Source organism: Melopsittacus undulatus, chromosome 11 (genome assembly GCF_012275295.1).
Source record: "Melopsittacus undulatus isolate bMelUnd1 chromosome 11, bMelUnd1.mat.Z, whole genome shotgun sequence".
Lineage (NCBI taxonomy): Eukaryota > Metazoa > Chordata > Aves > Psittaciformes > Psittaculidae > Melopsittacus > Melopsittacus undulatus.
In genome coordinates, this window is record NC_047537.1 from 7,123,859 (window position 1) to 7,136,196 (window position 12,338).

At 44.1% G+C, this 12,338-nt stretch overlaps 1 protein-coding gene across 3 annotated transcripts in view; it reads left to right on the top strand.

The window, feature by feature from the left end:
- Positions 1 to 12,338, top strand: part of BRINP1 (BMP/retinoic acid inducible neural specific 1) — a 106,575-nt gene that overhangs the window by 74,147 nt on the left and 20,090 nt on the right. For all 3 annotated transcript variants that reach the window (XM_031045904.2, XM_034067970.1, XM_005145615.3), the window contains 3 exons: positions 5,345 to 5,535; positions 10,464 to 10,633; positions 11,913 to 12,018. In XM_031045904.2, coding sequence (XP_030901764.1) covers positions 5,345 to 5,535; positions 10,464 to 10,633; positions 11,913 to 12,018 — 467 coding nt within the window. The remainder of the gene's footprint in view (positions 1 to 5,344; positions 5,536 to 10,463; positions 10,634 to 11,912; positions 12,019 to 12,338) is intronic.

A 12,338-nucleotide genomic window follows, 5' to 3' on the forward strand; every position in this document is an offset into this window, starting at 1 on the left:
CATTGTTTAATGCATTTAATTTCTTTCTGGTTTCGAGTGCCAACCCCTGAGGTCTGTACTGAACTTGTTTCTTCACTCCCATCCTTTAGTTGTCTTGGCCATTTGAAGATGGGGAATTTAATTTGCTCTGATGGCCTCTCTCTTTCAGACTTCCCTCTCTGGGTAGCAATGCTCATGCCCTTGGACTCTCCTCATCTCTCTGCTGGTGCAGCAGTGGGTCTGGGTGATGCACCCATTCCAGGCTTTTGGCTTTTCCTCCCTTTTCAGTATTTTCTCCTGCTTTTTCCTGTTTCCCTGGAGGGGTCATAGTGCCACTGAGACAACCCTGGTGGCCCCCTCCCTCTGATATGCATGGCCTTGATGCAAACTATGAAGCTATAGCCATATACAAATAGAACATCCCCTTACTGTTACAGGGAGGAAGGGCTGAAATATGCATTTCCTGAGGCAGTGCTTCATTCCTCTATTTCCTCTCCTTTCTCCCTTTTGGCATTAGCACCACCTACCCCTTCCAGCCATTAGAAGAGTCGACTCTTCAGTGCTTTCACCAGGCATTAGAGAGCAGACTCTCCTCTGCTGACCTGGCATGCATTTGCCTGGGCACACTCCACATTAGCATGGGCTGTCTACACTGGCGAGACATTAGAGCATAAACAAGTGCCTCTCCCCCCACTATTCAGACGTTAGGTCATAGTTTCTCCTTATCCCTTCTCTGCATCAGAGATACAGACTCTTCCTCCTCCTTGCTAAGAGGTTTATCATCTCTCCAAAGCCCTTAAAAGCTTCCCCACTGGCAGACATTCAGGCCCTTGCTGGGGGTTTCCCCTGAGGGTCAGGAGACTGTATTAATCTTAACTGTATCATGGAGTGCCATCCTAATGCTGGTCAAGTTTGGCAACTTCTTCACCTGGAAAATGAGCAATAGTGCACTGTTTCTCTTTATCAGTGCCTTGAGACCTGTAGAGGCTTCACCTGTGCTTTCTAGGCAATACCAGTGAGACTGTGGTGTCCCTGATGGCACTGAAAAACAATGATAGTGAAATGGGGTCTGAGAGTGATTTCTGAGAGGAAAGATTTCAATGCCTTTTTACACACAACATCCCTGAATCCAAGGTCTTGGTAAATCATCCAAAGATTCCCAGATTGAAGGAATCAGTGGAGAGAGATAAGATTACACTTACCAGTGCCATGAACTCAGTTTGGGCCAATAGCAGCTGCTTCTGCAGGAAATGCAATTCAGTCCCTCATTGCAACCGAATAGAAAACCTGTTCTTGGAGGTGTTTTATCACAGACTTCAGGAGTTACAGGTTGGATCATTACAAAGGTCAGAGCTATACAGTTCACTGCAAATGTATTTCACCTTTTTTACCACCTCAGTAATGCTAAGTAATTTCACTAGATATATCCATTAACGTTAAGTCTATTTTCTAAATCTCTACCACTATCTTGACCTCAGGTGCATCTTCCAGCACAGAGTTCCATAGGTTGTGTGGAAGATTGCTTATATTAAAGGCTTGTTTTCACTATACAATCTTCTGGAACTGGGTAAGCCAAGTTTAAAGTGTATTTTTGGTCATTGATCAGGAAGCTTCACAATACCAAATTGTTTGCCTGAGCAATCCCAACCAGAGAAAGGATACAGCCAAATGTTATGTGAAACCTTGGAAAAAAAGCTTGGAAAATATCACTAAATAAATTCAAATAATGCATAAATTATAGGTAATGGCAACTGGCTCATGGATATTCTATGAGCAGAAGATAAACATCTAAGTTAGTTGCATAAATTATTCATCATAACGTATTTGCTCAGCTTTTCTCATCAGCTATGAAAGCCACACATCCCAATGTTAGGAAAGTATAGCAGAACTGGGCTTTCACCTCAATGATATGCCCTAGGAGCAGGAAGCCCCAGGGAGGTGTGACATACATAGGAAGGAAGGGGGGCAAAAGTTGTTTTAGATGTGGATTCTGCTAAGGGCTTCTCTTCTGCATGAACAGGGACTGGAATCATCTCCTGGCACCGGGCAAGGCTGAAGATATGGCAATGGTTTCTTTTGAACTCCTTTTGCCAGTGTTATAATTGGATGTTGTTGGACCTCGTGTAAAAAAATGGACCCACTTCCCCTTTGAATACACCATTTACCACATTTTCAGTCTCTTTTCCTACCTTCTCCCATCTTCATTGTTCACTGCTTTCCTGTTTTACAGGAAGTAATAATTGTCTCTTTGCAGAGAAGCACAGATGACATTTTTCCTATGTTTGCTAGTGATAATCTTTATGATAGGAACATGGGAATCTCTATTTATTACAAACCTTGCCTGTCTTTCAGCACTCAGATACACCTCTTCCCAGGCAGTGTAGCTGCTGAAGGGACCATTCCTTCCCTATGTGAAGGGGATTTCCTTGTGTAGTTAGATCTGGGATCGCAACAAAAATTGGGAATAAAAGCAACCTCTCCTTGTAGTGTCAGACAGAAACTATTTTTCTTTACTTTTAAGGTTTAATCTATCTCAAAATTCAAGTGTGGGACCCCCCAAACATATCCCTTCCACACATTCTAAGTACTGGGATTGGACACCATTCTGGGATAGCAGATGAAACCCCCTGTGTTCTCTCCATACAGTTAACACATTAATAATGTACTGATTATCTGCAGACAACTTTGGAGCCAATGGTCTGTTTTCTCCACTCCCTGTAGTAAGATCCTGGTGTAAAGGTTATTTTTGGGTGGGGTTTTTTTGGCCTTTTGAGGGGTATTTTTAGTTAAGACCAATGTTTCTGTGGATTTCAAGGTTTGACACTAATGGCTCTTTGGATGAAATAAGGGTGCTTTGTTTTGGCATTTTTACTTGGCTTACTAAAGCTTGGAAGCTACAGAGGGGGTTTTAGCTCAGGTGTAAAGAGGTATTTACGTAACAAACTGGCACTTTCCTATTTTAATGAATGCAGCTACTGCCTGGCAGACTGGGGTGTTGTGATGGGTGCAATCAAAATACATGTATAATTGCATTGAGTAAAACAACCTGATGTACACAAAGTAGGATCAGCCTCAGGAGAAAAAGATCTGTTTGGGGAATCCTGGCTTTGTAACTTAAAACATCTCCTAAATCTGTCTGTTTATCAGGTTCTCCACTTGCAAATTGGGATTGCTGGTGCCAGATGACACAATTTGATAGGAAATGAAAGCTATTGTCATTCCTATTGAAATGGGTCAGACTGCGCATCATGGATTAACTCACACCACCAAAACAGGGCTGGGCATAGGATCCCACTGAGAATACCAAGTTCAGGTGAAGGTTTCCAATTAGGTTTTTATTAATTTGTAGGTAACAGCTTGAGCTGGGTGCCTCTGAAGAGGAACCCCTACTCCAATTCATGCCTCTCATACCTGTACCACCACCACCCATCCCCAAGTCCAACTACTTAATATTGGTCAGTGGTCTCTCATTTTCTTATGGGCTAGCCTTCTTCTGAAGGTATTTTGTTGTCATGGAATTGTCTCCTTGATCCTTACCTTCTTTATCCCACTTCTATCTGCTAAATCCAGCTAGTTCTGTGCAAGCAGCATTAATTTCCTCATAGTTTACTCTCGGTCAGCTCTTGCAGCAGGAGACTTCAGCTACTTCAGCTGCTAATGTTAAGCCACTAATGCTAAAACAAGACTATTGAGAGAGAACAGTTAATCTGATTTCTTCTGTAACACTGGGATAGAGCTCATTTCCCCACAGTAACCAGTATGGGGAGATGTTTTAGTTTCGCGCTGGAAACAAAATTGCCAATCCAGGGATGTTTGTACTGGAAACTGTTGCCAATCCCGGGATGTTTTGTTCCTACTGGAATACACTGTTGCCAGCCCCGGGCTGTTGGGCTCCTGCTGAGCAGCGCTTGCCCAGCCATTGACACAGCGCTGCTCTGCTCCTCGCACCCCTCCAGGCAGCTGGGGGGGGGGCACAAGGGGTTGGGGGGGGGGGATGACACACAGCCAAGAGAGCTGATCCTGACTGACCCAAGGGGTATCCCAGACCATACGGAATCGCGCTCAGTGTATAGAGCTGGGGAAGAAGGAGGAAGGGGGATGTTGGGAGTGATGGTGCTTGTCTCCCCAAGTCACTTTACATATGGTAGAGCCCTGGTGTCCTGGGGATAGTTGAGCCTGCCCATGGGAAGTGTGAACGTGTTCCTTGGTTTGCTTTGCTTCTACTTTACCTGTCTTTATCTCAACCCATGAGTTTTCTCACTTTTACTCTTCTGATTCTTTCCCCCACCCCACTGAAGGGGCAGTGAGCAAGTGGCTGTGTGGGGCTCAGTTGCCAGCTGTGGTTAAACCCCTCACCTACTACTTAAAGCTTTGTCTTAAACCTGAGCTACAGGAATAAGTGAATAGAAAGTGACAGAAGCTTATGACTTGATTATTTGGGAGAGAGCTTAAGATAGAGCAGGTGCATTGCAGGAGGGGAGTTATAAATAATATCCTTGCCTTTTAAGAAGGCCTTGCTCAATAGTTTTCTAAAGACATTAATAGGCTTCTCACCTTTTAAGTGCTCAGCTGGTGATGTTTGAGGCCTGTCTTTTAGATCACAGATGTGCAAGGTCTTCTCTAGGCATTTCCCTCTGTGTTGTTTCAGACTGGATACCTGCAATAAAGAGCTGCTTTTGCAAACATCACTTTTTGCCCCCTAGTAACTCTCAGTTTAAAAGAAGGGATTTGAAAATCATTTTATTTGCTTTACAAAAGGAAAGGAAGAAACCCAAAACCTCAGTTTTCATCCTGGCCTCTGCTTATATTGGAATTGATTATTTTAGGTTGCATTTCCAAATGATCTTTTGCTGTACTCCTGGTGCTGAAAGATTAAGATGCTTAGAGGAAGTGTTTCCTTCAGCCTTGCTTTGCAAAAGCATGACACAAAGGCTTGTGGACACAGGGATATAGGAATGATCAGATTGGGTTAGATCTGCAGTTTAACTGATAAGCTTTTCTGACCAAAACTATGATTTTCTGCTTTATGGAGAGGTTTAAGACCTCAAAGTGTATGTGGATGATAGGGCCAGCCTACTTCCTTTGCTGGAAGGGAAATGCACCCCTTTTCCACATATCTCTGCAAACTCTGAGGCTACCTCCTCATCAACCCAGACCCTGATCCTTAAAGTGTACTGTCATTCTGCAGTAATGCCTCTCCTTTCCCCTTCTCCTCACCCTTTCTCTTTGTCTAGCCATGTGTGTATCCATGCGGGGATGTTCAACAGGATTGTCCCTTTCTCCCTCCTTTCCTGCCCCTGGTGGCTCTCCCTGCCCCTCCAGACTCGGAGCCTCACCCTTGTTGTGTTCCTATGTTGTCACATAGGGAGTTTGCCCGTTGGAAGGTGAGGAACACAGCCATTGAGCGGAGGGACCTGCTCCACAATCCACTGCCCCTGATGCCTGAGTTTCAGAGGAGCATCCGCCTCCTGGGCAGGAGACCCACCACGCAGCAGTTCATCGATACCATCATCAAAAAGTACGGCACCCACATCCTCATCTCTGCCACCCTGGGAGGTAGGTGGCAACCTGGGTGACTTCCTCACCATGGGTGGTGGGGTGGTGAAGGCAATGGGCAGCACCTACAAAGAACCTTGGAGGATGGTTGGTAGCATGGAGCCAGGATGCAGCTCCACCAGCTGAAGCCTGTCCCATCGTCAGATGGTGGGAACATCCCTGGAGTAGAAATAGCCTTTGCAAATGAATTCACAATGTGATGTGTGTGCATTCAGCATCTGTGCTACGTGTGCACTGGTGCTCCTCTGACAACAGTGTGTGTGTACCGGTGTGTGTCAAGATAAACACGCTTCATTTAGCTGCGAAGCCTGTCTGTCATTCCTGCTCCTCTGTCCTTCATTTGACAATAGAATGTGTGATCCCTCTCCTTTTTCTTTCCAGAATGAACCCAAATTCAGGGGGAAAAGCATCTTTTCTTGCTGGAACTGGAGGAATTTTAAACAGCTCCAGGAAGAGGGAGTTCAAGGAGTTGGGCAGGGAATGTGTGCAGCCAGAAAGGCCTGTGCTGAATACATAAATGAACACAGTAATGTGGGATAGGCTCTTGAAAAACAATAGTTGAGTAAAACTCAGTGTATGTGCAAGGACTGCAGAGAGGCTTGTGTGTGCAAGTGGAATATGTCAGTGATGACATAAGATACAGTGCTGTAGGGCCATTAACCCATGAGTGTGCACTGCTATTGGTGCTGCACGAGCATTTCAAGTACAGAGTATTGAAAATAGGGTGAAAAAAATAGCAGCTCCTTGATATTTGATGCTGATTTTTCTTTATCTCTTGTATTATTTTTACCATTCTTTACACCTTTGGGGTGTGCATTTAAATGCTTTTCTTTTGAGAACTGCTGTCTGTTAAGAGGGATTCTGCAGTGCAAAAGGGTCTTAATTTTAGTACACTTTGTTGCTTTGCCTTCTTCTAATGTACCTGACCTCCAACCTTGCCACTTTGTGAAGTCTGCAGTGAACTTTGAGGGGTTTCTGGCCATCTGTCTGTTCCCAAAGCATTCTGCAGACACTGGGGTGAGACGGAGATGAGATTAGATGTGTGCATATGATTCATGCACAAATTAGGTGGTAGGTAAATTGGCACAGTTCCACTGAAGTCAAATGGCCTCTCATGTGGCAAACGTCCTTCAAAGGTCCTCGGGCTGCTTTTGCAGCCCAGGCAGCCAAAACATCCCTCCATCTGCAAGAAATGTGAGAGAAAGCAGGTTTCTATGCACTGAAGAGTACAAGTGACTGCCTGCATCAGGCCTTAATGAAGTCTGCATAAAGATAAACTGCTTTTTATTGAGGAAATCAGTTTTCAGGACCATATTTTACAAGAGCCAGCCAAGTAAAGACTCCAGTAAAGCATTGAGAGCGGTTTTGTGGGTTTGCTATTCTTTCCATTGACATTCCTTTTTCTTGCCACTTGCATCCATGGAAATCTGAAAGAAGACCTTTGATGGTGAAATATATTTTTAATTTTGTCTGGCTGAGGTTGTGAATTATTCACAGGGGTTTGTTTCTTCTCCTGAGTTTTACAACACAACACTTTTAAATATGCAGAGCCTTGTAATGAGAACTGGTGGTGGAGAGGAGTGCTAAACGCTCCATCAGCCCAGAGCATGGTGAGCAATGGGAGGGGAGCAAAGAAGGATTTATCTTGGCAATGGCAGTCCCAGAGAAAATGTAGATGAAGCTGGGCATGCATTATACAAGGAGGACACATTCTAATCACAGGCTGTGGGCTAAACACCACCACCGGGATATAAAACCAGGCATGTCCCAGCACCCTTGCTCTCCCAAGACTTTATGGCTCCTCAGAAGAGTAACAATGATTCTGCTTTGGATTACAGTGGTTTGTAATTTACCTGATGTCTTATTAGGTTGCAAAGGAGTGACAAGCACAGAGGAAGTTGTTCTGCTTTTAAATGCCAGCTGTTGCATGGTCCCCAGGAGGCTGGGTGATGGATCAGGCCAGCCCACCTCAATCCAGCAGCTATTTTCACACCTGGCCACATGAGGAACAGCTCTGATGCCTTTCAGCCTACAAAACAGCCACATCCCCCTTGGGTCCAATAAAACCCAGCTCTGCTCCAGTTTAGTTCTGACAAAGGAATTGGTGAAGGGTCATTTTGAGGGCACCCATGCTGTGGGAGGAAGCGCACAGAGCTGAGAGGCAATTTGCAGGGAAAGCCCTAAAGGAAAGGCAACTTTGAACATAGCATCTGCTTAATAAATGAGAAATTAAGACTTAATAATGCAGCAAAAGTCTGTTAACCTCTCTTGATCTAAGTGTTGCTTTCTCATGCACATGCTCCATGGGGATGCTGTTCTTTTCCACATCTGCACACATGCGCATGGAATAGGTTTCCAGCAATGGTATTTTTGCTCAACACCCTTCACTCCTAGGGGCAGTATTTGTCCCTCAGGAAAAGCATCAAATCTCATAGTCTTTGCTTTACTGCTTTCTTCCTCTTATTCCCAGTGGAAGGGTCCAAACACCTCGGAGAGGGGATAAAATGACAGCTTTTTGTGGGGAAATCGCTGATCTGCACTGCCCTAGAGCACAGGTTTATCCTCTCTGAGGCCAGGAGCTGTTTCAGTTGCTTATTGCCTGCTTTGTGTTGTCTAGGGACAGAAAGCAGGTGGATCTCCCTGGGGATCTGAAACCAGTGGTGTTGCCTAATGCAATTCAATGCAGGCTTCCTGGTTGCTCTGTCCAAGGCATCTCCAATCCCAACATTCCTCTAGCTAAAATGAACTAGTCTGGAGTGAAAAGCTTCTGATTTATTGTGCCTTGACTATTAACAAAGGTATGACAATTTTCCAGGAAAAGCTGGTATTTTCCATTTGTTCGTGGATTAAGGAGTTGCTACCTGGATCCAACAGGTTCTGAGAACTGTAGCTAAGGGGGGAATTATCCAGGTCTTCTCTCTGCTGTCACAGCCTTGCAAAGAGGTGAAAAAGCATCATTTGTGTCTGCCACATCTCCATACTGTTAAATGCTTCTGTTACACGCAAGATACAAAACTTCGGGCTCTTTCACACAAAATCAGCCTATCCTTCCTCAAGCCTCTTAACGATCTCCTATTCAGGTTTCCTTTTGGTGGCAAACAAGTTTTCTCATGCAAATTCACAAAGTCTGACCTTCCTTCAAATCCTCCTGTAAAAGTCACCTCAAAGCTGAAGCCTGACAACACATCAACAGTGGCTGGGCATCTGGTGTGTGGTGACTGCTGTTTCTTGTGCTAATCACAGTTGTCTTATTGCCTTGTGCTTTGCTGCCTGTCTGTTGTATACAGCTGTTGTCTCCTCAGATATGTGGAGTTTAAATGCTCTGGGATAGGATCTATCTTTTTCCTGTGTGTGGCTAGAACCTGATGTGACAGAGCCTTGATCCCTGCCAAGGCCTCCTCATGCTGCTCAATGTACAATGACGATAACGGTGATAAAGGAATCAAAGCAGCTCATTTTCTAGGGAAAGTGTATTTGTGAGAGGTAACAATGAGGATGCTGTTACTACAACAACTTTGATCGCGGGCAAAGGATATGATGTTATTCTAAAGAAAATATTAAAGAGAGAAAGTTTTCCATGCCAAACTTCGCCAGTTTAGCTCCTGTGAAGCCAATTAAAAGACTTCAACTGATCGATTCTTTTGATGAAAACTATCTTCTTTCCACCACAAAAAGTTCATTTTTCATCTTAAAGCCAAAGGCTCAATCCTCAACATATCAATAGCTTGGAAAAAAAAAAAACAAAAAACCAAACCTGAAATCCAATAAGAAATATTTTGATTTTCAGCCAGAATATTTTGGGTTTGTTTTCAGACATTTGGCTTCCAGATGAAAGCTGGAAAATATCCAGGAAAAGCAAAAGGGGGATGGGAGTGGGGGAATTTTTTGCATGTATGCAATAAAAGAAATTATTTGGACAAATCAAACTACTTCAGCTAATAAGAATTTTGAAGAAAAGTGCTTGCTCTCTAAAAAAACACAATATGCAAAAAATGCTGAAGAGCAAAACGTTTCTTGGCTAAGAAAGTGGTAGAACATTATTTTCCTCTGACCATGCTATCATTGCCAGGGGCGATGTATTCATCAGCGGTTCATCTATCAAATGAGAACAAGTGTCATTTCTCTCATTAAGAGAGCTATGTAGAAATGGCACATTTCTGCTGTGGGTGTCTATTGTCTTTGTTAAAATCAGAGCTTCACATGTTAAGGGTGCAAGATAGGTTTCAACCCTTCAAAATCACCTCTTGTCCCTTACCTCATAGAATATTCTTCACTCTCCACTGAAATTCCTTGAATGAGGCTCTAGGAGAGGAAGAAAACCAGAAACAGTCGTTGTTTTAAATTAGCTTTCTTATTTGTTCTTTCCTCTGATTGCTCCCCTTCACTCACTTCCCTGCCCTTAACCTTTCATGTGCTCACTGGAAGCTGAAGAGGGGCATCTAACATTTGTCCTCTGTACCCTCCTATATAACAATGTCCTAGTGGCAACTTGAATCATTAGTAATTGCTTCTAGATATTAGGTCAGAGACACCTGCATAAAATTGTCATCTTCTCCCATTGGGTGTGCATTATTCTAGGGGTTCTGCCCACAGAGAAATGCATTCCTAAAAAGGGATGAGTGTTCTGAATCCTTTCTAGCAGTTGTGGTAAAGCTATGCTGGCTAATAAACATCCAGAATGTTATCTACTTGATTCAGTGGAGCTGATCTACAAGTGTGGTGGTCCTGGCCTTTCTGGCTGAATAGAGGAGAGTCTTCTATACTAACTACATTGAAGTTCTGGTACTGGTGAGGAAAGATGGATGCATTTAAAAGTGTTTTAGGTGTTGGATTTTTCTTTCTTCAGGTGCCATATATGACATGATATATTCCTGTTCAGATGAACCTCCACGGCAGCCTGAAATCTCCTCCTTTTCTTTCTGCTGCAGGAGAGGAGGCCTTGACCATGTACATGGACAAAAGCCGCCTCGACAGAAAGTCAGGAAATGCTACCCAGAGCGTTGAAGCCTTGCACCAGCTTGCTTCCTCCTACTTTGTAGACCGTGATGGCACCATGAGGAGACTCCACGAGATCCAGATCTCTACCGGAGCAATCAAGGTATTGTCTCTTGCCTTTGGAAAAGAAAGAAGATTGTGTGCCCACACTAATACTGTAGGGATTTGGGCAGGACTTTGCTAGTCCAGTGTGATGCCTTTTTTGATCACAAGTTGTTTTGTTCCTGCACTGAGTTCCTGAGTAAATTGTTTTCTTATTGACCTTACTGAAGAATTTATTTCCCTAGGGTGAGTAATAACTGGAAAGGAGGGGGGGGTATTCAGTGTGATAGTTGTGTAGGATAGGATACTTCCACTATGTGTGGCAATGACCTCTAGAAGGGAGAGAAGGAACAGCTAATCCAGATCAGAGATGGAGGTTGGAAGGGAAAGGCAGGTCTGTGAAATGGACAACCACATCCAACCCAGGAGTATTCTCATCTTGCAGGTGTAAGACTGGTGAACATCTCTCAGGTGAATTTACTACAAGAAAAGATGAAAACCTCAGTGTGGCATTACTGAATGAAACGGACTGAGACACAGCTTGAGGGTTGCAGCAGGACTGAAGGGAAGCTGCTCAGAGCATATAAAATAGGGAAAATGGCTCTGCAGAAAAAGGCTGCCTTCTCTGAAAGCAATCATCCTATACTGGGGAGGGATTTTACTGTTGCAGAGTTCACTCCAGGGAAGGAGATAGGATGGAGTCATCATTGTTAGCCATTTCTGAAAGGTTTCAGCTCTGTTGTGTCTTCTGGATGAGTCTGTTCCCTTTTGGGTGGGAGGTGGTATTGAGATATTGAAACAGTGACAGCAGATAATCACCCTTTGTGAATTCAGGAAGGGCAGCTCTCCTCCATGTCTGGAAACCAACAGCAACCACCACAGCAACAGCACTGCAGGTCATCTGTGCCTCCATCAATCCTCAGCACAAGGATGGTGTGCAAATATGTTGTTGGGAGCACTAGGCACCGTAGTGGGCTGGAAATCCATCTCTGTATCTTGCTTTCCAATAAGAGAAGCCAGGGAATAATTCCTCTTCTGGCTTCTGATGTTCTCCAATGGAGATCCTCTATGAGAAACACCAATCTGCAGGCCAAGCCCAGAATAATATGCAGTACCATAAAGAAAGCAGACACAATTTGCTCTGTTTTCACTTTTGAGTGAGCCAAACATGAGCTGTGTCTGTCCAATGTGGGACATTTTTTTCCCTGTTAGGGGAGATGCATTTTGGATTGCATCAGTTGCTGACAAAGAGTTACAATATTACAAGGTCTGAAACTGCCTGGGGACCATGTGGTGCTGCAATCAAAGGGAACACTCTCTGTTTTCTACATCCTCCATAGGTAACAGAAACTCGGACTGGCCCCCTGGGCTGTAACAGCTACGACAATCTGGACTCTGTGAGTTCTGTCCTTCTGCAAAGCACTGAGAGCAAACTCCACCTGCAAGGTAGGGCACAGGAGTAAGGGAGATGGATATAGAGTTTGAAGTGGGGGATGAAATTAGAGTGGGGGGAGAAACCTTTTTGAATAGCATTTTCAACTCCTCTGTTTGCTGTGATTGCTGCCCTCACTGTAAGTTCTCTGAAACAAGACTGGTGGCTTCATACGGTGCTCAGCACAGCAGGGCCAGGGATTGACAGAGATTGAGCTACAGGCACAAAGAACTGCAGGCTGGACCTGTTGAAGTGCCTTTTGTCATTCAATTTTGATGGACTTGCGCATATAATAGATGCACCAATATAAATAAATGTGACCTTTTCCTTCAAT